Raw genomic sequence first — 26,661 nt, forward strand, 5'->3', positions numbered from 1 at the left:
CATCTAAAACAATCCAAGGCCCCGTGGCGAGTCTCAATTACCTCAATCGTCTTATTCCCGACTTATCCGAATAAACTAATAAATAAAGTTCCGTGGCGGCTCGCAGCTTCCATTACGTCGGATCGTCGACGAGGTTAAATGAAATTCCGCGCGGTGCTCGAGCGCGCGCAATACTTGAGAACACACGAACGTCGAGGATGGCCAAGGTTCGCCAGTCGAATGCCAAAGTGCATGGAAACCTTTAATCCCGATAATAACGAGGAAATGATTGCTGTCCCTGGCACCATCCGCGAGTGGCATCGATCGCAACGCGACACCACCGCCCTGAAAAACACAAGTTCTCGCGTGTGTTGCGCCTGTTGATAAAAAAAAAAAAAAAAGAAACGATGCTTCCAGTATCGATTATCGTTCAAGCTGCGTCGCGCAATCTTCGTGGCCCGGAATTATTGTCCAATTATTGGAAGAATCCGAAAATCGACGCGGCTTCCTATTGGCTTTGTCCCGTTCGATTCGCGGAAGTTCAATTCGCGGATTTAATTGGATTCATTCCTTCGAACTGGTCGCACGTGAACGAGTCCTGCGAGACGACGAACTGCTCGTCGATATTAGCTCGTTTGCGGAACGGATAACCAACAACGATTCTGTCCCTCGATTAGAGCGACCTTTGATATTTGCCAGGGGGGGAAATTAATATTAACTGCTGAGCTTTTCAGGGGGTCTCTTGTTTAGAAACAGTGAAAGGAGCGAAATTGCGATGTTTATTGTTCGTTAACGGGAGGGAAGAATCGATCGATGTTTTCTTTTCGCGATCTCGCTGCCGTTTAACCGGTCGCCATTCTTATTTTCAGTAGTTTCGTTCAGGTGTTCCCTGGTAACAATACAGCGCCATAGAAATGGTCCGACCTACTCGAGACTGCTCCAGGAAAACGTAAATTACGATCTGATCCTCGGAGGATTGCATTTCTTGGGAATACTTGCCGCGAGAATCACGCTGCGCACCGTAACTTTTCATGCATCCAGCGTTAAGATAATCTAACGCGAGAGAACCTTTCTTTTAATAAAGTCAAAGGCGTCGTCGCGTCCCTTAAGTTTAACGATGTAGTCGCGCAACTTCTGAACCACACGTTCCAGCGATATCTCGAAGAAAAGTACACTCGTGAGGCGATTTCGTTCGTTTAACCCTTTGCCTACGGCGGAGACTTTGAGACGCACCAGTCGTACCATGCGATAGGAATTTATTCGCGACGCACATCGCGAACGGTGAAACTTTTCGTTAGACGCGTGTTTCTGAGAAAGTATATTCAAATAAACGCCTTTAGAGGCCCACAGTATTGCGAGCGCAAGCTTTTCATGCGCCCAAAATCTAAATTTTTCAAACGCTCACAGTATCACAAGCGCAAATTTTTCGAACGCTCACACTATCACAAACGCAAGCTTTCTAAACGCCTTTGGACGCCCATAGGGTTACAAACGCAAGCTTTTCATGCGCTCAAAATCTAAATTTTTCAAACGCTCACACTATCACAAACAGTATTACAAGCGTAAGTTTTCTATGCGCCTTTGAACGCCCACAGCATCACAAACTCAAGCTTTCTAAACCCTTTCAGGCGCCATCAGTAATCAAAAGATTAATTATCGCGATATGCAAATTGGAAAACAGATAGAAAAGTAGCGTATAAAATAGAAGGAGTTAATATCCCTCGTAGAAATTTACAAAACGTACGGTTAAAGTAAACTAAAAAGCAATTTTATATCGAATGAATGTTAAATTCCGTTCATATTCACCCCTGGGAGGTTAATGAGCATTATTCGATATATCTCGAAGTTTCCTGCTCGCCTCGATGAGGGCGTAAATTATACTCGATAGTCTCTTGAATCTCGCGTGGAAACCACGCGGGGAACAACAAGGATTTGGCTCTGATCTACTGAATCGAGATGCGAATCCTAGATCCACTGAATTCTTTCGATCGAATCCATTGATTGCCCAATCTAGAAGCTAATTCGTGTTTGTCTTTGGACTTTCGTTATACAAAATTCTTCGATAAAAATTCCAACGCTGCGTTTGCAGAGGGTAGGGAACTCATGAAGCTACTTTGAAACACGACAAGAAGCAAGTATAGAGACACGGCCAAGTCAGTGGAGACCACACCGGAGGGGAAAACTCCGAGTGTAGTAATTCCTCTTAATAATAAAAGTTTTATTGCTGTTACACCATTTCTTCTTGCCATCTCTTGCGCCCAGAGACATTGGTGGATATATTCTTAACTTCGTACAAAAAGCTGACAATAGTATTACATTTTTTTTAGTTGTAAGTAAAAGTGAAACAATTTTTACTCGCTATTGCCTTCTAAATTTGCTACTAAAACGATTTTAGTGACCACATTCACTTCAAAATCGAGAAGCAGCAAGCGGATTGATTCGTGGCTGCGTCAACCTTAACTATTTAAGTAAAAAAAGGAATAGAATTAAGTCAGATTCATTATTATAAATAAAGAGATAATGTCGTGTCCAACACTGTCCTTAGAAATAGGGATATTATTAAAATTAATAGAAAATCACAATCGTATCATATTGCATCGCTATAAATATTTAAGCAATCTTAGATTAACGCTTGAAACGCAGTATACTACTAATAATTTCAAGTAAAAATTATATCGTACCTTCTGAAAACGTTCTTCCGATTGTGTACCTTTAATTATCATTAAAACGATAAGACGGTAGCCATCAATTTCCTCTGAATACACGTTCCCCTCGCATTTCGAAATTTACCTTATTTCTACAAAAGGGATACGAGACGCAATTGTAATCTCACGTAGAAAGAATAAATACGAATTTTATTCCCAGCTGTTGGCATTGCCTCGAACAGAGGGCGCAATATCAATAACGTGTAACAGCGATTAATAAAAAGCAAAGTATCGCGTTCCCGTTTCGAATTCAGGACTCATAAAGAGCAAAATATCTCGTTGCACCGATAGCCGCGCCGTAATTTATCAGCTGGCACGAGTATTGGATTTTAAACTTAGTTTAAACTGCATAGTTGGTTCAATTTTCTGCAGCAGTAATTACTTGAAAAATTCTGCCTCGACCAACGATCGTCGTTATTGGCGATCATTGCGACGAGCCGTTAATAAAGTTCGCAGAAGCGAGAATTTAGAGGATACGGAAGATAACGAGCAAGGGGAAGTAAACAAGCGATTCTCTTTAATATTGATAATCGTTACGTTAAGTTATCGCCTCGCTGACAAGGAATATACAATCTTATTATACGAGTAAAAATTGTAAGGATTCTTTCGAAATTCACGTATTAAAGGGGTTCTGAGCTGGCAAATCGATCTGTCGAGGTTTCATCTTCAGAAAAACTCAAATATCGTGTCATAATATTATATAAAAAAATATTGTCTTTAATTTTTCTCAACTCTATGAGACAAAAGACCGTCTGAATTGACGGAACGTTCAAGTAGCAAGCTCTCGTTCCACTTGTTCCCTTCTCGTCCGGAAACTTTCGCGAACTCTGCCCTAAAAGCGTCGCGTCGTGTTTTGCCAGAAAAGTTTGTAAACGCTGATGTTCTGGTGGCGAGAAAACACGTTGTCGTGTTTTCTTTCGCATGCTAACATCTTCTAACGACTTGCTACCCCGGTGCATCGTTCTCCGCGTTGCAAACAATCCGTGACGTCAAAGTGCATCGATGCTGTGACGTGTGTACGTGCGAGAAGTCACGTGGCCTGACATTAGCAAGTGCATACCGTGAAAAAAGGAAAGTTTAACAGGAACGCGTGATCAGGAACTCTGTGTGCACCCTTTTTAACTTTGCACGTACCTTTAGGGGTGAACGGTGGTCGCGAAGCTCGATCGATAGACCATCTAAAGCTGCGCCCGCCAGGTCTTTGCTTTATTAGCTATCACTCGGTTTCTTTTCAAGGAATCACAGTTCGAGTACGCTCGATTGGCAGACTTTACATCGAGCAGTGTTTAAAGTTGCATCTCGAACTGCAGACGCATTAAATTTTGTCAGTCTCGAATATCTTAGATTCAGAGTTGATCAAGACTTGCAATGTTTATTTTACTTGTTACAAATTTCGTGAAAATAACAATTTTCAAAGTGGAACATTTATATATTTCCATGTAATTATTTCTGTAATTTCCAAGTTTAACCCTTTACACAAGTTTATTGAGTGTGACTCGACATTGGTGGATATAAAAAGGAAGCAAATATAAATTACAACAAAGTTTCAGAGCTATATTTAATATAATTAGTAAGTAAAATTGTTTGCGAGTAAATACTGTCCTTTGAAGTGAATTTCAAATGGAACACTTTAAACGATAGAGAGTTATCGGCGTTAAAATTGAAAAATAAATTCGTAGCGCGAAGAGTTGAAAGCTCTACCCCTTGACTTGACGAATTTCAAACCGCATTGTTTCTTGATTGTTCGAAATTCATTTCTTCTAATTAAAAAACCAGAAACTATATAAATTTATTTACTCGCGTGTTCCAGCATAAAATATCCGCAGACTTTATTAAGGAAATATCCGCGCATGGACTGGCACGACTTTTCTCTAACTTCGTCCCTGTAATTGAGAGCTCTGAGTGACGTACTCCATTTCTGTTGACCACTTTAACATCGTCACATAGAGAAGGATATTACTTTCCGTAAATACATGAATTTCAATTTAACTTCACGGCAACATAAAATGAGAACGCGATCTTCCATTTCACGGTCATCCTCATTCGCATGCCATTACGCGTGTCATTAAATCTCATTAACTATCAACGACGCAAAAGATTAATAAATTGTCTACGAAGCGACGGAAAGTTACCAAATACATACCAAATAAATATAAGGACCAACCCATATGGTGATTGTTGCATTATAATTTTAGTTAACATTATCTATATGGCGAGAAATCAAAATTTCGCAAAATTTTTCCGAAAATCACCCAATACCCCCCATTGGGGTGTTTTTGAAATTACAAACTAAAAAAAAAGTAACTTGCCGTGCAGCTAGATAAAAAATTCCAATTTTAAAGAGCGTTCTAAGACGCATCTTTTAGCATAGAAATTAGACATGATTTTTGGAAAAATTTTGGAATTTTTTTTGCTCTAATTTCTATGCTAAAAGATGCGCCTTGGAACGCTCTTTAAAATGCCGTTAGAATTTATAATTGTTGGAAAACATAGTTGGAAAACATAGGGTTTTTGAATAGGGTCCTTTCGCGCAAGTTTCATCGTTAGAAAAGTTAAGGATAGGCTAATGACTATCGTTAAACTTGAAAAATAGTTGGCGTAATCGCCAAGTCGTGTTTTTTCCTCGTTAATCAGAGATGCAAAGTGAGTACTTAAATATATTACTCGAAAATGACAGTAGAACGTGGAAAATTAGCAACGGTTTCTTACGACGAGGCTATTCAGTTATAGAAAAACGAGAACCAATTCTCGGAGCTTTAAGCTCCTTAAAATATCGTGCCTTCGTACACTTGGACTGATAATCGCGCATAAAATTAAATTCTAACTTCGAACTTCCACTTCCGCGCCCCTAATACTCTAAGTCGCGTATAACCAATCATCCCTTTTCAGTTCTCTGAATCTATAAAGTTCCACGTTCCTTAATTCAATTTTCATCTTGCACGAAAATTTGACGAGTAAGTCTGAATAAAATTTACATGTTCCGGTCAACAATCAAAAATTAGTCGAAATCTTTCTAAATGAAATGGAACTTATGATGATTCTAACAGAGTGACCTCCTTTAATTAAATTCCAATTTACGACTTCCACGTTCGCATCCCAATTACTAATCGCGTAACCTAGTCATCTCTATCCAGTTCTGCGAATCTAGAGAGAGAAGAAACCTAGAAATCTTTCTAAACAAAATAGAACCTCTAACGATTCGCGAGTGGATGATTTTCTCTAACAGAGCGATCGCCTTTAATCAAATTCTAACCCTTCGCGCTCGAATGTCCCCTGTGAGGTGACATCAGCATTGATTACTGATTACGGAGGAGGGATTTATTCCATCGCAACTTTTTGAAATATACATATTTCCCTCAAGTTTTCTATTGAAATAGAACTTTTCTGCTGCTGGGGGACGTTAGTAATAGAAATAGTTGCTAAAATATTGCTACTTTTCCAATAGAAACTATTGCTAATAAATTTTCAACTTCGTATTGCGTAACCCAATTAATTGCGTAACCCTCTTTCAGTTCTCCAAATCTACGAATTAATACATTTTCTAACTGAACTTTAATCTCGCGAGCAGGAAAATCGATGAAATCTGAATGAAATGAATCCCAGATATCTTTCAATCAGCATAAATTAATCGAAGCCTTTCTAAAGGGAATAGAATTTCTGCTGACCTGCGCTTAGACGATTTTCTTCGACGAAGTGACCTCTCGTTCGATTGTATCAGCCGACCTCGGACGTCCAACACGCGTACACCTTGACAAACTACACGCGCCGTTAAATTAAATTGGCTTTGCGGACCGGTTAAATACGTTCCCAAAGGCAGTTGCGACCGCGTGCAATGAAAGTTGGACGCAAGTTCGCAATGCTCGCGACACAGCTAGCCCCAATTCCGACGATGGTAACACTCCCAAGAATTGTGCATTCGGCGTCGAACATCAAAGCAGCAAGTTCCGTAGGCGCGCTGCGCTCGTGCGCGTCACGGTGCGCCCGTCAAACCTTTGATTCAATGAAACAGGGGCCTCCATTTTGCACGGTTTGTCACGGATTAGCAACACCGTGGCGTTACGATTTATACTTAGACTTCAAAGTAGTGCACGCTGGCTCGATGAGATCCAGTGAACGTTGAGCTTTCGAGCTTTTCTTAAAGTATCGCGAGAAGAGAACGCTCGTCGACTTCTACAGAGAAGTGATAGGAAGAAAGCGTCCAAATGTTTGCGATTCGGTTGGAGCAAATAAATTCTCGTGTCCTGTAAAGCATTGGAAGGTTGCACGTTTCGAGTGTCGGAAATCTTTCGAGCAATTCGATAGTCGAAAAGATTTAATCTGTAAGAGATTGTTCAAGTTATATACGATAAAGCGCCTCATTGTCGATTCCCACTGGCTCGATGAAATCCAGTAAATGTCTCGCTTTTCTTAAAATATCGCGAGAAGAGAACGCTCGTCGACTTCTACAGAGAAGTGATAGGAAGAAAGCGTCCAAATGTTTGAACGTTCCTGCACAATACCGCCTTGAACGTCGCGATTCAGATGGAGCAAATAAATTCTCGTGTCCTGTAAAGTATTGGAAGGCTGCACGTTTCAAGTGTTGGAAATCTTTCGAGTAATTCGATAGTCGAAAAGATTTCATCTGTAAGAGATTGTTCAAGTTATATACGATGAAGCGCCTCATTGTCGATTCCCACTGGCTCGTCGGTCGATACGCGTTTAAGTGTTGATAGAGCAAAGACCACTGTTTGTGCCGCCTATCGAAAAAGGCACGCTAACTTCTGCTCTTCTTTATGTCACTTCCGCATCGCGAGCTTCGCTGGAGCAATAATGCGCCATAGAAATGCTTTACAATTGCTTGCACAGCGACAGAGGTAGAGAAATGCTGAAAGTGAGTGAGTGCAAAATGTTGAAGTGTATTTTCGCAACGCAAGGGTACAGTTTAATCATTAAAGACACTCGTATCTTTAAATATTCAACGTTCTTCCGTTCGCGTTCCTTGGGTCCCGTTCGCGTAACGATCCCCTGCGACGTCGTAATTTTGCTTCTCATTTTTGAAGTTCTCGTTCTGAAACGAACAGCGCAAGCAAACTTGTAACGTGAACTCGAAAATGAAATTTATTGCTTCGTCCTTCCGTTTGCGTTCTCTGAATTCCGCGTGACGTCGCAATTTTACTTTTAATTTTTCAAGTCCTCGTTGCGAAACGAAGAACGCAAGCAAACTTGTAACGTGAACTCAAAAATGATTGCTTTGTTCCTCTGTTTGAGCTCCTTGGATTTCATTTGTGTAACTTGGAATTGCGATTTCGTACGAGATCGCAATTTTACGCTGCGCAATCCTCTTCACGCGTATCTCTGAAAATTATTCGACTATCATTGAGTCCTGTCATTTATTGGAAACGGGGTATAAATAAGAGATACTCTAATTTTGTGATTAAATATTAATTTACTGCTCTCTTCTCTTCGAAGAATTTGAAGAAGTTGACTTGGAACCCAAGTGCCTTAACCTGAGAAACTGTTTAAGCCAAAGTCTTACAGGATGGAGTATCCTGATTCTTAGACTGAATAAAAACACTTATTTTTGTTTAAAAAAGAAATTCTTGGAACGTTGAATCAATTTTGCCATCGCGTTGTATATTTCAAGTGACGAGATATCACGATAATATTCCAACATAATTCAATTGATGAAGTTAGCTGCATCGAAATGCCTGCTAAATCTTTAACAGCGATACAATTTTATTGTGTCGAATCATAAATGTTTCAGACTCCTGATAAATAGCAGTAACTTTGAACTTTATTATCTGTTATATTATACGTGGACAATTAACAGAACAGCGCATACCTTTTATTATTAATTTATTACGGGACGGTATTTTATAAAAGTGGACGTTCTCCGTATAAGAAGGGAGTTTCTTTTGCAAATTTAACAGCATGAATGTAGAATGCGCTTTCAAAGGAAGCATGACTGTATAATACACGTAACAAACATTTCTGATTCAGCATTTTCAATTGTTAATATCCTTTTGTTCGTTTTCATCGCACCAACGGGGTAAAATCGATAACAGTATAATTATTATCGTAGCTATTAATAATAAAAACGATTTTCTTTTCCCGGATAATCTATGGAAGACGCGTTTACCTGTATTTTGAAAAATCAGAGTAACGTAAAATAGTAAAAGTGCGTTATACCAAAGGCAGGGAAACAGAATTTTCAGCCGGCTGATCGAAACGAACTCGCACTTAATGGACCTCAAACGATAAAGCCTGGTAATCGTCGCGAAGTCAGCACATCGCAGTTTTAAATTCAACCTCCAGCAGAGCGAACCGCTCATTAATTAACAATTCTTTGCCCGCTCTTCCACTTCGTGAATTTGATTCATCCGACGTTCCTATTATCCCCATCTCTGCGTGAAGTACAACCGATTTAAAAAATATGGGACGAGCGGATGTCGAGTAATACAATCGAGAAGAGGAACATTGAACATTTGCAAGCGCGAAGAACGTGCTTTAAACAAATCCATCAATCAGAATCGTCCAGCTCCTCTGTCGCAATTTGCTCCAATATTTTACGATTCGTCACAAAAACGCGTTCAAATGAATACTTTTTTTATATATAAACAATTTAGAAAGTAAATATTCACGTAGAAGTCTGATTCTACAGACTCTGATATCCGATTCGGTTCCAATGCCTCGAGATCGAAACGAATTTAGGCGTAGCGTGTGGATCGAGGTAATTAAGGATCGACGATTCGCTGAAAACAATACTTTATTCTTCCAAAGCCAGGGATTACAAGTTTGTGAGGTACGCGTGACAAGGTGAAGACACGCGATACATGGGAAAGTAGAGATGTTTGAGGGTTTAGATAAAGCAGAAGTCGAAGTAAAAGGGTTGAGAGGAGAGTTAAAGGGTGAGAAGTTCAATACGAGTAAAAGAAACGATTGAGTGATAGTGACAAGCTAAGATTACTTATCATAGCTTTTAGGACGTCTATAAATTAGAAGAATGGAATTTAAAGAGAATAAATTCCGACAATAATAATGCTGCCTCTTATCGCATTGATTACCAAAGTTCTTAACGCTGCAAAGTGGTATCTAATAGAAATCACTAGTCAATCGTCATAATATCGAAAAATTAGTCGAAGCAAGATTAATTGTGTCTTATTGCGTTCAATTTCGACATTTGAGTCACGCTATTCGAATTACCAATGACATTCACTGGTTCTTAACTACTAGGTGCCACCTCAAGCTCCAATTTTCTTATGGAATTCACATCGACGATAACATTCATGCACTCTGACACGAGAATAATCTCGTTGCAGCATCCTAACGTTTAGGACACCCAACGTGAAGCATCTCGTTCGAATATATGCAATAATGAAGGCACAGACTGTAATTACAGCAAAATGGTATTTTATATTCAATTACAATCAACTATGCAATCGTAGAGTAATAAGAACAACACAGATAGAATGTTATACGTTCTACTGGAATAAAACTAATGTGCAATTTGTAATTCTAAGCGGTCCCCGTGAAATTAAGTCACAACAGGAATCAATCCAACTTTGAAAGTGGATCAACTTTCGGGAACTCTTTGCTTCCCAACTTCTCTCTCTCTGTTACGCCACCGAAGTTCTTGGCGCTTGATACACCGAACGAATAAATTACAAACGAAGTTGCGAAACTTCCTCTACGCGTGCAGAACCCAGCTACTTCTTCCCGTGGAAATGACAGACAAATTGAAACGAATTGAGAATACAATTATCCGCAAACGCGTGCACCAGCCAGCCCTGCATCCGGTCCAACAAGTTGAACGCGAAACGGATATAAAACGCGAACGATTAAAATTTAATTCCTGCTGAATTCTTTAAATTACGAACGAGCAGCACACGAAATTCAACGTTCAAGTTGCGCAGAATTGAAAACGCGAAAAGGGAACAAACGCGCAATTATCGACGCTGGTATCTCGTGAATAAACGCAAATGTACGTCTGTTTATTGAAAAGCTTAAAATCTGTACAAATTTACGATTCGTTGAAAATAACTTCGCATGAAAATGCGCGCAGTAAATGAATATAGAACGAAGTGAATAGAAAAATCGACGCGTTGGTGTAAAAGGATCGTTACGGTGGATTTGCAGTTACATTAATGGCGGCAAACGCACACGCCATCTTTACAATGGCCACCTTTGCGACGCTGAGCAAGGCATCTGACAGCACAGGCAGAATCGTTGATGCTTATCCACTTCGATTGAAACGAAAGAACGTCGCACGTGACTCTGCGATGACGAACGTGTGACATCACCGAGGGACCATCGACCATTACCATTTCTGCGTCTACTGCTCCGTTTCCATCTTCGATTGGTCCTGAAAAATTCGTAGCAATTAGTAACAGACGTATATTGAACTGTCACAAATTTATATCGTACGAAAGATATGTATTTCAGGTTCTTCAACGCGTTTCGTGCCGCGTTTGGTGTACACGATCCACGCTGCGTTCGAAATTCTCGTTGTAAAACAAAGAATGCGAAGAAACTTGTGACGTAAACTTCTGAAAAATGAAATTCATTGCTTCGTGGCAACTGTACACAGCACTATCGCTTTTTTACGTCTCAAAGTTCCAAGCAGCGCGATGGTAATTGCCCGTTTTTACGTCTCAAAGTTCCAAGCAGCACGATAGTAATCGTCAATTTTTATCTCTCAAAGTTCGAAGACGAAGCGATGGACGCTTCTTAATTTACACGCCTAAAAGTGCCATGGAGTACGATAACACTTCTCAATTTTTACGCCTGAAAGTGGCATGGAGTACGATAACGTCTCTCAACTTCCACGTCTCAAAGTTCCAAGCAGCTTGTTGGCAATTCTCAATTTCTATGCCTCAAAGTTCCAGGCATCTCGATGAAGCTGTTTCCTACTTCTTCAGCAGCAAATCTTGCGTTATTGTTGCTGTGCCATTCTTGCGAGTCTATTGCACTCTTCTCATCGAGTAGCTGACATTTTTAAGCACTGAACAAAAGCAATCGCATTATCTGGCACTCAAAAGGGTTAAAATACTGCTCTACTTTCCTACATTACGCAAGACTTCATCTTGTCACGTTACATTTCCTCTTTCTTGATAATTATAGTCTTTATGCTATTGCAAAAATGGTAAAATAATACACCAGAAGAAAAAAAGCGTGGAACGTGTACGACTTAACTGAAAATGTCCAAAAATCGGTTCGACACGAAACGTGTTAAGACAACATACATCGACTACTAATAATTCTATCAAAATAACATAAGTTACTCACTCAATTCGTAAAGATCGCCATCATAGACCGCTTGTGGAGCACCAAGAACGTACGTGATGGTAGCAGAAATGATACAAAAGACGAGAAGTTTCATGTTTCGAAAAAATTCAAGACAGAATTGCTTATTAAAATTGTAAAAGTAATAACGCTCTCTTCGTTCGAAGATTAATGAATCGTCTCACGTTGGACTGACACCGACAGAATGAGGACAGCTGGCTTATATACCTGGTCAAATCGCAGGTGACGATCTTCCACGGTCCACCGCCATTTTCTTTTCGTCCATTTCCATCCGTCGAAATCGTTTCTCGATCAAATGTTCAGGCATCTACGAAGATAAGTAGAATATTCGTCGATTCTGTGGATTAGAATTAGCATAAGTAAATCAACTTTCATTTGGTGTTACGTATGCAAATTCTTGTAATGTTTTCGAGACACGTGCGAAACCTGTGCAGCAGCGCATGGCAGTTTCGCAGATAAGGGACCTGTTGTGTTTAAAATTTTCTTCGCACGCGTGAAATTATGAGGTAAATGATCGTAGAGCTTGTTGATAAAACGGAAACGAACATACAATTTTACGCGATTAGGGAATCATCTGAGAAATTTCGTCCGTACATTGTACGCTTCTACGTGATCGGTGTGAAACGTGATAAAGTAACTGATTACAGGACATTTTTAGGGTAAAACATATTGCTAACACAATATAATGGCGATTTTTAGTGATCAACGTGCCAAAAATAATAGAAATACGTAACTAAAATAAATTTTAAAATATGTAATTCACTATATATTAATATACAAGTTAATATAGAATAATAGGGCCATATTGATATATAAATTAGTTATAAATTAATTATAAATTCCCCAGGGCTACCATTGTTATTACAATGTTAAAACAAAATTAAAGCAGTATGAAGCACGCTAAGAATAATTTTATTTATGCATAAAATATTGGATGCATACTTAAATATTCGCATAAAAATTCATTCTGGCACAACGTGCGACAATCCATATAAAATTAACATAATATTGCAACGTGTTGATTGCGATGCATTGCTGCACCTAATAATTTCATTATACGATTCAAATGAAGTGTAAAAGGGATCGGAAAATTATAATAATTATATCGGAAAAGCGTAAAATCGTTCTTACACGATCAACAGGAAACAATAACGCAAATACAATCCACCTTGGAGTAATAAATCACTCGTTGTTACGCATTACTCTTCAATTAGTGAATATTAAACATCACGTGTATTCTTTTCCAATTTATTAACAAGATATTGATATTATGATATCGTAATAATAAGTTAAATCATTTTAGAAGTGAATTTAACTGTTCGCTACCAGCAAAGAATATTTCATTGCTTCCAGCGGTAGAAAATTTCCATTTCGATAGAAAACTTGAGGGAAACGCGTTTTTCAATTTTAATATCCCCTCTGCGTGCAACGAGTTACAGAATGGACATGCTCGTGCCACATTTCAATGGAAAATATTCAAAATTTTATTCGATCCTGAAAATCGTTTCACTCTTAACGAAGAAAGCGATGAAATTTGATATAATCATTTTATCGCACGTTGTCTACGTGTAAGTGATTATTTAAAACGTGCAGCGTATCACAAGTACGGTGGAACGGTTTCGTTTTTAAAAAAAGAAATATCACGTTTTCGTGAAACTTTCAGCAAATCGTACAGTAACGCGTGGTACTTTATCAACGCGTGCATGAAATGTACACAAATGCACTCGCGAGGCTATAAATGCTCCTCTTCGATTCACAAGAGAGAACATTCTCTCTGACCGTGTGCTACACGAGTACCATTACGCAATGCGAGTCCAAAAGACGGTGAAGTCTTCGTTGCATCGTTAAAGTGAAAGTGCTGGAAAAACTGAAATATCGATGGTTAAGAATAGAGCAACGTTTTGTAGTAAAAATAGTTTCGCATAGAAAATAGTGAACGATGTTGCGATGCATCGCATGCGATATCGCACTTTCGCTTTAACCTTTAACGCGAAATAAAAGTAATAGCATAATAATAAAAGTAACAGTTTTTTTTAATAGTCACACGAACGAAGCTTTCATTCGTAATTTGCTAACAGAATAAATGAAGTTATCGCGATTTCTTTTGAATTATTTGCATTGTCTCTATCGAGAAGCCCTTGAGTTCGAAGACTTTTAAATGGCACTGCTTCCAAGCCCTCAAGTGCAAAGGGTTAATAGTGATCTTGAGAGGAAGTATTTATTCCTTTATCGATAAATTAAAAGTACACACCATTACGTAGTTTCGTTTAACTGTAATTTAATCAGTTGTGTTTATCAAATTAATGTTACCTGCTGTTTCCATCAGAACCAAACGAACTGTGTTTTTTAATTTTTGTCAAAAAGCTTTCGTCTCTTTGACTTGATATAAAAACTGTAGTCTTTATACAGTAAAAATATGGTCAGAGATAGGCTCGTATATTAATACAGAAAATGTGTTATTAGTTAAGGTGCCATTTTAGTTTCAAATTGCGTGTCTTGATAAACGAAGAATACACAGTAATTCTCTAACAATTATGTCAGAAGAGACATGATATTCATAAAACGCAACGCGATAAATTTAATACATATTTGCAGCACGATAGCATTGAAAAACAACGATAATTAACCATGGTAATTAACGACAGCAACTAAAAAACGACACAGGTAGTACCCCAAAAGAAATTAGCCGAAGTTAGAACTGTCGCCTTCTCTTCAACGGATCGTAATCAATTCTTTATCATTTACCAATTATTATATATTAACTTTTATCGACAAGCATTTGTAGCTTGACCATTTCGATCATGGCAACTTATATTGCACCCATTTGAACGTAATGTCCTTACTTGGGGCGCGTTATACCCTCCCTCTTAGGAACCTCTTCAGCCATATTTAATGCAACTGAAAAAAGCCATGGTTTTTTCCCAAAAAAACATTAACGAACGTTTCTCGTATAACATATACTATTTTATGATACTTGACTATGTTAACAACTGGAGTATTGATATAATAATTACACCCAGAAGAGTAAAACTCACTGAAATCTGAAATGTAGTTAAGGTGTACAATGGAAGAAATTTATGTCACAATTTCTTTTGTCTTAATAATTTATTCTGAACATCGGTGTGGAATTGCAGTGACAGTGTATGCACCTAATAAAATTGACAAATTTCTTACACAGAAATGGTTTTATCTAGCGTAACGTAAATATACTGTTTAATGTGTGAGTTAGAACAATCGTGCCGACACGAATGAACCAGTAGCATATCACTCGAATGCTTTATCAACGGCAAATGCATACTCCGTTTTCACAACGGCCACCTTTACGTCCTTGGGCCAGACACCTAACGGCACAAGCAGAATCGTTCGCGGTGAACCACAGTGTCGATGCAGACAGAACGTCACACGTTACCCTGCGATGTCGAAGGGGTGTAAGCTCTCCCAATGGCATTTCGTCTTCAATGTTCACTTCAGGCTCGTCGATTTGTCCTAATAAACATTTCAGTTCGTTAGCAACACGTGGACTGCGATCAGGATCGCAGGATAGTAGATTTTATTGAATCGTATCTTCATGGGTTGGCAAAAAATATTTTCAGTTTTCCAGTTTGAAATAAGTTGAGTTTTGTCAAGTTGACTCTAACTACGAACAAAATGATGCACAACTTGCTTCTAATTAAACTCAAATGCGACTGACGTCAATTGTCAAAAGGAGAAAATGGTAACACATTGACCAGAAGTCTCTCAAAACAATCGTAAGGCTATTTGTATGCGAACACCGAGAATACTTTCTTACTAACTCAATATATGAATCGCTTTAAGATACGAGACTACTTTAAGCTACTAATAAAACTAGGGTCAGTATAGAATTAATTGCTGGTTATAGAACCGTTATGGTCAGTATAAAATTAATAAACTAACAATTTAAAGTAGGAAAATCACAGTATTAAATCCATTTTATTACAGACCCATTGTAAGTCTCATTCAAATATCTTTATACACAAAATAAATATATAAAATTTTATTTTTTGTCCATTAAATTAAATTACGGCTAATATTGGCTAGATTAGATTATTTTTTATTCTATGAGAATATTAGATTATTATATATATATATATATATATATATATATATATATATATATATATATATATATATATAATATGTTTAATTTTAAAGTGTAATACTGACCAGTAAAATACAAACCATAATTATTTAGTTTAGAAACAGTCCAAATAGATTACTCACTTAATTCATACGTAGGACCATCGTAGACGAGTCCTGGAGCACCGGAGACACAAGCAACGGTGACGAGAACAGCGAAAAGGGCGAGGAGCTTCATGATTCTTGACAAAGCGCAGGGCGAAAACCTTCGATAAAATCGAGAGATCAATAATTCTTTCGATCTGAGTCGCGTTCGAACGATGCCGTTGGGACGAAGACAGCTGGCTTATATACTTGATCAAATCATAAGCCGCGATCTTTTATTTCCCCACCAACGTCTCCTCGGTCTCGAGCTTTTCCTGGTTCGATTCAGGACGGAAATCCCTCTTGCATTATGCCTCAGCAGATTATTAACAGAAACATTTAAAAACACTGGAAAAAACTCCGCTCTATCTATGAAATGTCGCAACCTGCATCTCACTGTCGATATTTTTGGCGTTTCAATCCCGCGATTTCCTGCACGTTCCTGCCCTGTTCCGATAAACGCATAAACATCCCCACGATCTAATTATAACCACGATTACTATGCGAATGAAAGAACAAAATGGTTGAGATAAACAACGAATGTGTAACACTCTGACTGGAACGTTTTAACGATATCTGAACTTGTAGTTAGTGTTATCGAACTTCCTCATCCAAAGACAGAAACGAGTGTCGAGATATTTTCTACAGAGTGTTTTATAAACAACGCTATTTTCCTCGCACGTGACGGAAAAACGCTATTTACTTCGCATAACGCTTACTATCCTCGAAACCATAGAGAAAAGGTACTAAAAAAAGAAGATCGTACCTCTTCTCTGTTAGTTTAGTGTCACAGATCTTTGTTGCGACAAATTTTGGCCAAGTTTGGCAAAGTTTGGCCAAAGTGGCAACCAGAATCTCGTTAGTCACCAACGTGCATTTTCGCTCCTTGATCCGAGGGAACTCGTCCAGTTTAATCCGCTGGAGAGTTTCAAGTAAAACGTGTTTCAAATTTCCAGCCCCTTTGTATGCAGAAAAATTATTCGGCTCGATGAGCCGCGAAGGAAAGCAGAAGTTCGCTGATTCTACGGATAAAAATACACCGCGTGTAATAAATCGATATCGTCCGCGAAAGAACGAATTTCTTTTGAGAATCTGATATCCTGGCTGTAACCGACAATATCGTCGAATTTTCGAGATTCATAATATTGTCACACTATGATTCAGTGTAATTAACTTGAGAGTTGATTCACGTGATATTTGTTTATCCTTTCTTTCACTCAATTTTTACACATTTATATTCTTATTCAAAATCACATGTGTCACTTAACTCGCACTTGCGAAGCAATTAGACGACTTATTTGCAGAATAAAATTATACAGTGGGTGATCGAATAAGGAATACCTTGCAGTACATTTGTAGAATAGTATTTTGCTTTTATATTCCCATAGAAATCTATGGTAAATCGATGATTGGATAATCCTTCGCTAGATTATCTACTGTATTTGTCTAAACTCTTCTTGTCTATCTTAATTTCTTATTAACTAATCTACTACATTTGTAGAATAGTAAAATAGTATTTTGCTTTTATATTCTCATAGAAATCTATGGTAAATCGATGATCAGATAATTCTTCGCTAGATCACCTACTCTATTTGTCTAAACTCTTCTTGCTGTCTTAATTTCGTATTGCCCAATCTACTGTGGATCGTTTTGCCAGCACGAAAAATCCATGGCTGCGTAATGAATGGCATCAATGATAGATATAAGCCTAACCCTTTTGACACTGGGAAATTTGTATAGATACCACAAAGTTGAGATTAACCTTTTAGATTCAACGCCTTCGCAGACCTACCAGCCACAGAAAATGTCCATTTCCATAGAAAACTGCGCTTCTGAAACAGTTGCGGTGGAATAAGTTTAACCTGTGTGATTTCTAATCAATTCTGATGTCCCCTTGGACCATTCACGGTGTAGCTGTAATGAATTCCTGCAGTGTGATACGACTGGTGCATCTCAGTCACTCGAATCTTTATGAATACCACAAAGTTGAGATTAACCTATTAGACTTGGCACCTTCTCAGACCTACCAACCACAGAAAATGTCCATTTCCATAGAAAACTGCGCTTTTGAAAAAGTTGCGGTGGAATAAGTTTAACCTGCGTAATTTCTAATCAATTCTGATGTCCTCTTGGACCATTCTGATGCATCTCAGTCACTCGAAGAGGCCCCTTCTCGACGGAAATCGACCCTTATGGTCGTTCCATCCAACATAAAAGAGAGTCGTAGCCACGAAACTATCTTCCCATAACAGATTACGTGCAATGATCCGAGTGATGATCCCAATCACCTTAGTCTGTGTATTATCTAACGTGATCTGAGCCTAAACGAGTTCAGATGAATGGATTTCTACCGCCAGTTACAATGGGCCGCTATATTCGACACTCGTATCATCAAGTTTCCAAAGAAATTCAAGTTCAGCGGACGCTTTGTTACTCGATTGCTCGCATGCTCGATGCATTCGTAGCTCGAACGAGGAAAAAGGAGATATAATCGATCGAACTATCGATGAGATGTGCCAGTAACTGGTATAAGGAAAACTCTGTCTGTCAGGGTAAAACCGTCTGTTGTTACTAAATAAATTCGATCGACTCGTATGATAATTTCTGATATATTTCTACTGAACCGTTTAATGCGTGGATAATTATGTAGAAAAAAAAAGGAACGCGGATAAACGAAGGATAAAGCTGCTGGGAAAGTACGCAGGTCAGCAATATAGTCGATTGCGATACGTGCAGTTGGAAAACAGACTTAGGAAGACTGATTTCAATTAATCATGTGCGAAGAATAAGAAAAGGAGCGAATCTACGCGCGTTACTGATTAAAAGATCGAGGTCACTTTGCAGTTATGTTTCTTATCGAATTTAAATTGATATTCCAGATATCAGTGCTTCGCACTGTTTTATCGAACGTGTCTCGATGCCAGTAAATAAAAAAAGAATATAAGCTCTATAAATATAAATTTTACAATTAATGATCTAAATTATTTACAGCCCAAAGAACTGTAAAGAAACATAATTCAGCAAAATATATTCTACTCTTTCTTTAATAAAGAAAAATAAATTTCTCTATAATTTTATTCAGTTTCATTTGAAAAGCAAGGTTGAAATTACAATAAGCACAAAATGTTCGCGCATGAGAGCATAATCTAAATAAAAATAACTACGCGCCTATTGACTGAAGTTACGGTACAATGAAATCGTGTTTTAATTAACGAAGGGGTACGATATGTCAATGGAAACTCCGAACCGAAGTCGATATCAAGTGGAATGCCATCGAATCGGTCCAGGAACGTCACAGCCGTCCTATGAGAATTGAGTTGCGAGGCTATTTGAAATTCTAAGCATTCCCTGCGCGAGATCACCCAGCGAAAACGAATCGATCCAACTTTGGACATGAATCAACTTTCCAAAACTTCTTCATTGTTCTATCGATGGAAGTTTGTCAGCGTCGCAGATCTGAACTTGTTGAATTACTATTTCTTTCCCCTAAAATGCACAAACGTGTCCCCTTTCCGATTTATAAACTCGTCAGTGCGATACATTCGAGAAATATTCGATGGAATTATCGCAGTCTCTTTTTGTTTAATACGTCTGACGTAAAATAAAGGAGGATTTAAACGTGTCCCCTTTCCAATTTCACGTAACATTTATAAACTCGACAGTGCGATACATTTGAGAGATATTCGATGGATTTATCGCAGTCTCTTTTTGTTTAACAAAGTAAAATAAAGGAAGATTCTTTCGTTTCGATTCTAGGACAGACAACAGCCAACAGGACAGAGCCAAAATGAGACGACAGTCGTACAGCCCGAACCTGAGCGCCGGAAGCAGCGGCGAGCCACAGATCATCGTCGAGGAAAGCACGCTGGGAGAAGAGGAAGCGGAATTGCGGAGAAACGAATCGCCCCCGCGATGCTTGGATCCAGACTCGCCATCCTTGAACCCTTATCTATTGTCCCCATGGAGAGAAGCAAGGAAGCACTCTCTGCCAACCCCGCAGTGCACTTCCGGAATAACCGCGTCTCAGGTACCGATAACTACGGCAGCAAGAACACACTGACGAGTCCCCTTTCACGGTCGTATATTTTTAATACATCGCGATCAATCGCCGGATACAACGTTGCGTAACATTCTTTTTAAAGATTAGAAGGGAACGTATATGTACGTCTTGATCTTAAATATCGTTTACGTACGCGTAAAATGGAATATTCTTAAGAACGTGTTTGCCTATGGAAATGTAATATTAACATTTTAACATATAATAATATTGGTTTTAGTTAGCTTCTTAACTTACTATTATTTAATTATATTAGCATAAAATATTCTATCATGTGCTAGCTTTTATTATAGTATTGCATAGCAATACTTTTCAAGAAAATGTGTATGGTGACGATCCTTCAACATTCGCCATTAGAACCTTAACAAGCAAAATAGTTCCTCGAAAATACTTGTTTTCGCCTCTGTTTCCATATAATAGAACTTTTGATCTATCGCTAACATCTTCGCGTCTAAGACGCGACTCCGCCATTTTGGTACCATTACTGATGATTAAGTAAATACAATGAATTAGTAAAGCAAATGCCGTATAGTCGTCACGACGGTTATAGCCGTCATTTGCTTCGCGAATAAAAAGATGACATGCTGAGCAAATGACGACTATAGCCGCCGTAAGTTTCTTGAGAAAAAACTGTGGTAAAATGTGATAATTTTCACCTCCAAACATACAACTTACACCCAATTTCATCAAGTACATTCATAAACGATCGAAAATAAAAAATATATGTTTCTGAAAGCGATCGCATGGCCAGAAATGTGCGTCAAAGTGTTAACAATCAAAAGTAGTCCAGTATTGCAAACGCAGATACCACCAAGTCTGATCTAATCGAACAGCAGTCGCGATAGAAATTCTGATTCCGTGTCGACAGGTGAGGCGACTAAGCGAACGCGGCGGAGAAGGATCAGGACCTTCAGCCAGGGAAGCCGCCTTCCTGGCAACCCTTTCGCAGGCGCCAGCCCCGCAACAAGGCGGCCGTCGACATTCAGTCGTGACAATATCCAAAGTTCCACCGACTCTGTTCGGTCGTAATCGTCGCGAATCAATCGCCGCATTCCCGCTCGGAGGCGCGACCAGGATATTGCCAAGTCGTCGAGACTCGGAGTCAAGAGTATCCGGGCCGCCAAGCAACAGCGGGAGCACGCACAATCTACAGTTGGACATAATGGATGATATCGCGGAGATAAAAGCGAGGAAGGTAAAAATTTCGCAACGTTCCCTTCGTTGAACGATATTTCTCTTCCCGTTACAGGAATTTCAAGTTAGTTTTATAAGGGATAAAGCGCGATACAGACGAATCGAACTAGCGGACGTAAGTTTGTACATATCTTCGAGCTAACAGGAAAATCGCGTGTGAATTCTCGTCTTCTGTATTTAAGTGAATTTTTCACGAATCGAAGTTTCTCGCTCCACGTCGCGACTTTTGAAGTCGCAGTGCCTACGGTTTGTTTCTCGAACAGCTGTACATATGTTTGAAACGAGAGTACAAATAACGCGTAGAAGACTAATAGAAGTACCACGAATATTGTTGCAGGAGATATTTTGCTTGCTTTTAACCGAGGATTACGTTGCACCGTGACCCCTTTCCGTTCTCGTGCACGATTCATGCTCCCAGGCTAGTGAAAATTTCAAAAAATATTTGCTTTCATTCGAGAATTTATAAAGATAATTTCGCAGTTGGTGGTGCTTGGTGTTACAGTCCTAGCTTCAGGCGCTTAACGATGGAAAATGGCCTGTTCCCGTTGTGGAAATCAGAAATTGTTTCCAAGCTGATAAACTCAACCTCTCCAGCAGTCTCTCTTAGCAAAACGGTCATAAACTGTAGCCGTACGCTTATTTAACTTTTTAAAATAGATATCATCGGAAATTTTCAGAATACGATTTCTCGATTATTATTAAATACGCATGGCACATACGCTGTCGTTGCCGTAATTATTAAGATGTGAAGAGCCCAATCGGCCCATTAAAATCAATAGCTCTATTAACCCTTTGACTACGGCGGAGATTGAGATGCACCAGTCGTATCTGTGAAACTTTTTGTTAGGCGTGCATCTCTGAGAAAGTATATTCAAATAATCAAAACACTGAATCTTCTTTGTATTCTGCATTGCAATTTGCACTGCAATTTTTCTAAGCGCCTTTGGGCGCCTGCAATATCACGAGCGCAAGTTTTCCACGCATTCACAGTATCACAAGCGCAAGTATGCTAAACGCTTACAATATCACTAGCTCAAGCTTTCTAAACGCCTTTAGACGCCCACAATATTACAAGCGTAAGTTTACCAAGTGCCATAGTATCCCATCGCAAGTTTTCCATGCGTCCACAGTACCAAAAGCGCAAATTTTCCAAACGCTCACAGTATCGCAAGCTCAGGCTTTCTAAGCGCCTTTAGACGCCCGCAATATTACAAGCGTAAGTTTTCCAAGTGCCATAGTATCCCATCGCAAGTTTTCCACGCGTCCACAGTATCACAAGCGCAAGTATCTTAAACGCTCACAATATCACTAGCTCAAGCTTTCTAAGCGCCTTTAGACGCCCACAAGCGCAAGTTTTCTAATTCTCTTTAGACGCCAACAATAGTCAAAAGGTTAAGAAGACCCTTCAAGTAGTGGCGGCTCGTGGCTAAAATTAGTAGAGGTACTGCACAGAGTTCCATATAAAGACTTTTACATCTTTTTCATAAACCGTAGAATGGCTACTATCATTAAACCTAAGAATTATACATTATACAAGTACAAATAGAGAATGGAAGAAAAAAGACTCGCTGTATTAAATCATTTCGATAATATCAAACGGAAATGGAGGGTGCTGCACAGTTCCACAGTGCTTACACGCGAGCCGCCGCTGCCTTTAAGGCAACAACAGACGATCACTTAGGCTTCAAAGTCTCCGTGGCTCGAATAATCACGTATGACAGCGTACACGCTATTTAAACGAAGCTCCAGACGGTTCGCCAATCGCACTCGAGGGGCGCGGAAAGAGAAACACTGCGGAACGCAGGAAAGAGACGTGTTCGATTAGCAGTGAACCATTCCCCAGGTGCGTTTAAAGATGTACAAAACGTCGACGGAACAAGTGTGCGAGATCCAGCCGTTAGAAGGCAACAGCTCGACGGAACGGTACACGCAATATCAGAAACGACGGTTCTCCGAAATGCCCGCCCCGTCCGTGTCGCCGACGTCCTCTCTGAGGAGGCGCGCCTCGGAAGTGCCGCGAGCCATCAGCGCCTCGGTTTCCGGCGCGGCTGGCATCGTCTGCTCCAACACCGATCTGATATCGATCCTGAACTCGTTGGCGTCCTCAGCGACGGAGATCAACCGTTGCGGGGACGAGGCGACCAGTTCGCGAGAGGAGAGCAAGTCGAGCTGGTCAGGGAAAACCGCGGAACAGAAGCGTAACCGGCTCAAGAGCTTCCGCTCGAACAGTTTCGACGTGTCGATCCTTCACGGGGCTAAGAGCAAGCTCGCTGGCTCCTCGAAGGCTGCAGCCAGCAGCATCATGGCGCCGTCCAATTGGTTCGCCAAGAGGCACCAGCCGATGTCGAAGAAGCAGAAATCGGAGGACTTGATCACGGCCAGTCTGAACTTCAAGTTCGACAAGTCGAAGGTGGTCAAAGTGGTGAAGGACACGCTTGGCAAGACGTCTCCTATCGGCGAGATCAGACACAAAGTCGTCTGGGATGACACCAGCGGGACTAAGGTGGACGCTCAGGTGTGTTCTGGTTCCTGTTCAACCCTTTGCACTCGATTTTTTCGCCAGTTTCTCGAAATTTGCTTGGTAGGAGAAGGCGCCTCGACTGATGCTTGTTAGCAATTTTGTTTAGTAGTTATTGCGAGGACTTTCGTTCGTTTTTCTTTTTTTATCGATAGGAGGGAGTGTTAGTTTTCTGTGAAATGAGAGAACTGAGCTTGACACATCGATATTATTTCTAATTAGATGATTGTTATTTGTGAAATGTGAGTTCCTCTTAATATGAATTAGCTTTCAGTGATCGTTCATTTATTAGTTTGACGATAGGATTTGTCGATTTAATAATTTCTAGACCTGCTAGGATACTCTTACAATCGATGGAAATAATGAATTATCTCTCGAACTTTGTTACAATTTTATATAATTATGGAACTCACGTTTGTTTCTTTATTTTCATTTACTGATATAAATGTCACACTGGACGAAAGGAGTGCAAAGGGTTACAATTTATTACTCGATTTCTTACGAATTTTCCTTGCGCGTGTACCAAGTTTTGAGACTCGATCGAACGATGGAATCATTACAGACGAATGTCGAGGCTTAATTAAAACAGATTCGCGAGATGAAATTCAGCTTTTCACGCTCGAAGAAGGTCGCAGAGTTTCTCGTAATATCGCAAACAACTTTGTTCGCAGGTATTAGGTAGCGCGATCGAGAAAATTTTAACCGCGCAAAGAGGAAGCGACGCGGAAGCATCGAGCTCGTCCGGGAAGCCTTCTGTCTCGCCGAATAAATCAAGATCGAGCAAAGTGGCAAGTTGGTTTTCGAGCGGTAACAAGGAACAAGAGCAAACCGAGTCCTGCGAGCCGTCGATTTGCTCCTCGCTCAAAGATCTCTTCGTCAAATAGTATGGAAGCACAAACACGACGCTGTCCCGTTTAATTAACGCTTCTTCGTTTAAGGATTTATTCAGAGATTAAAGGCGACCTAATAGATTACCGAGAGCCTCGTTTAAGTTGATTTAACGAGTTGCCACGAGAATCGAGACGCTTCTTTTTCCATCCACACATCCCTCTTAACACATTTCACGACCGCTGACGTGAATTCGCGTCATCCAGTGTTTCATTTCTGCCCATTGCTGGCGTAAGTTCGCGTCTAGCAATTTCTGTTTCAAATTTTATCGTTCCTATCCCCTCGCCTTGACGACACAAGTTCGCGGCAACCAGCTTCAGAATTTCATTACTTTCGTCGACACTCATTATTAGGAACGTGAATAATTTGCTGCGAGCGATTGTGTCGAGATAACCCGTTTGCGTTCTTCTTCTGTCAACTGCTGTTCCACGATGACACACGAGATATACGTATTCACGTGAAAATACTTAAACGAAACGTTGATTGTAAAATAGCTTGGTGGAAAATAAGAATATGGTTTTGTGTTTTTGGTGAAAATAAAAATATTATTGTGCAGACTCTGCGTGAAAAAGTTCTAACTTCAGTGGTGTGCAGTGATGTTTGCTAATAAGAAAGCGCACGAAATTATCTTTATCCGAAATTCTTTTTTTTTTCTGACGCTCTCCAAAGTCGGGGATTGAATTTCCTTTCTTTTTTCTTTTTTGTCTTCGCTCGCGTCTTTTTGTGTTGCTTCTTCTCTTCGCAAGGGCGAAACAGTGTGCGAAGAACGAGAGAACTTTTCTTTCCACGAAACCTGAGAGTCTGGGAAAATAATTATTCGTTAGTTTTCCAATTCGACTCGACGCCTCGGCTTGAAAACGAGCTGCGAGGAAAGCACTTCGCAGGAGCCTCTTGAAAGTTCGATCCTCGCACGCTGCACTGTGTTTCCATCAAAATGATAACGAATTTAAAAAATTGCTAATATTTTGATTCTAAAACAGATGCAACACGAATGTTCTGACAAAAATAATCGCACGATATATATTAATAATTATTTTCTATTTTACTGGTCAATATTTAAAGATGAAGTTGAGAAATTTCCCTAAACATGAGCTCAGCATCGTTTCGAAATGTATGAAGCCGCACTGGCAACTAAATAAATAGCAATTGATCAAAAACTTAATTATTCTTCAGCTTAGAATGGAATCGATTTAATACTATATTTTCTCTGATTTATATTTGCTGTTTACTAATTTAATTGATCAACCTAACCCAAATTGACCGTTTAGTATTTTTATGCTGACCATTTTGGTAATAAAATACCAGCTGAAAGTTAATTTAAGTACTGACCGTTTAATTTGCTGTCTTCATTATTTATATTTTAGAAAATGGTAGACTGCACATTGGGTGACTTACAAAGTACACCAAAATGTATAAAATTGGCGATGTTACTTATTACGAGAAATATTACGATGATTACATTCTGCTTCGTATAAAAACCTCTAAAAGGAATCGTTTACAGCTATTACGTATTTCAATTAGTCAGCCATTATATTTTCCACCAAACTAAAAGTGTACGCTTTTTTCTCGTATATTCTCTACTATCCATATTAATTTCACAAACCTACGTCGAAAGAAAAATGCCACGAAGCATACTCCTATTTACGGCAATCTGTAATTGGTGAAATTGTTTCTGATTTTACGTTTTTATTTAAATATGATCTACGCACACGCATTCTGAGAAATGAAACAGATATTAAACGAATAAGATTTAAGATACGAGATATAATATTTCCACGCAGCGTTCGTTTTTATTT

General features: G+C 39.3%; 2 protein-coding genes and 1 long non-coding RNA gene across 3 annotated transcripts in view; 2 read left to right on the plus strand and 1 right to left on the minus strand.

The window, feature by feature from the left end:
• The window catches only part of LOC143424588 (uncharacterized), a 130,394-nt gene that overhangs the window by 64,966 nt on the left and 38,767 nt on the right, over nt 1–26,661 (plus strand). The gene's annotated exons all lie outside the window — the stretch shown is intronic.
• Def2 (defensin 2) lies at nt 15,199–16,344 on the minus strand. Its single transcript, XM_076896340.1, has 2 exons — nt 16,209–16,344; nt 15,199–15,452 (listed from the first exon to the last, which is right to left on the minus strand). Exons 1-2 carry the CDS (start codon nt 16,300–16,302, stop codon nt 15,247–15,249), a joined length of 300 nt encoding a protein of 99 aa, XP_076752455.1. The 5' UTR covers nt 16,303–16,344; the 3' UTR covers nt 15,199–15,246.
• On the plus strand, nt 19,992–25,004 carry LOC143424545 (uncharacterized). The gene is made up of 4 exons (XM_076896680.1): nt 19,992–20,235; nt 21,134–21,460; nt 23,303–23,974; nt 24,649–25,004. Exons 1-4 carry the CDS (start codon nt 19,996–19,998, stop codon nt 24,859–24,861), a joined length of 1,452 nt encoding a protein of 483 aa, XP_076752795.1. The 5' UTR covers nt 19,992–19,995; the 3' UTR covers nt 24,862–25,004.

This window comes from Xylocopa sonorina, chromosome 6 (genome assembly GCF_050948175.1).
Source record: "Xylocopa sonorina isolate GNS202 chromosome 6, iyXylSono1_principal, whole genome shotgun sequence".
Taxonomy (NCBI): domain Eukaryota; kingdom Metazoa; phylum Arthropoda; class Insecta; order Hymenoptera; family Apidae; genus Xylocopa; species Xylocopa sonorina.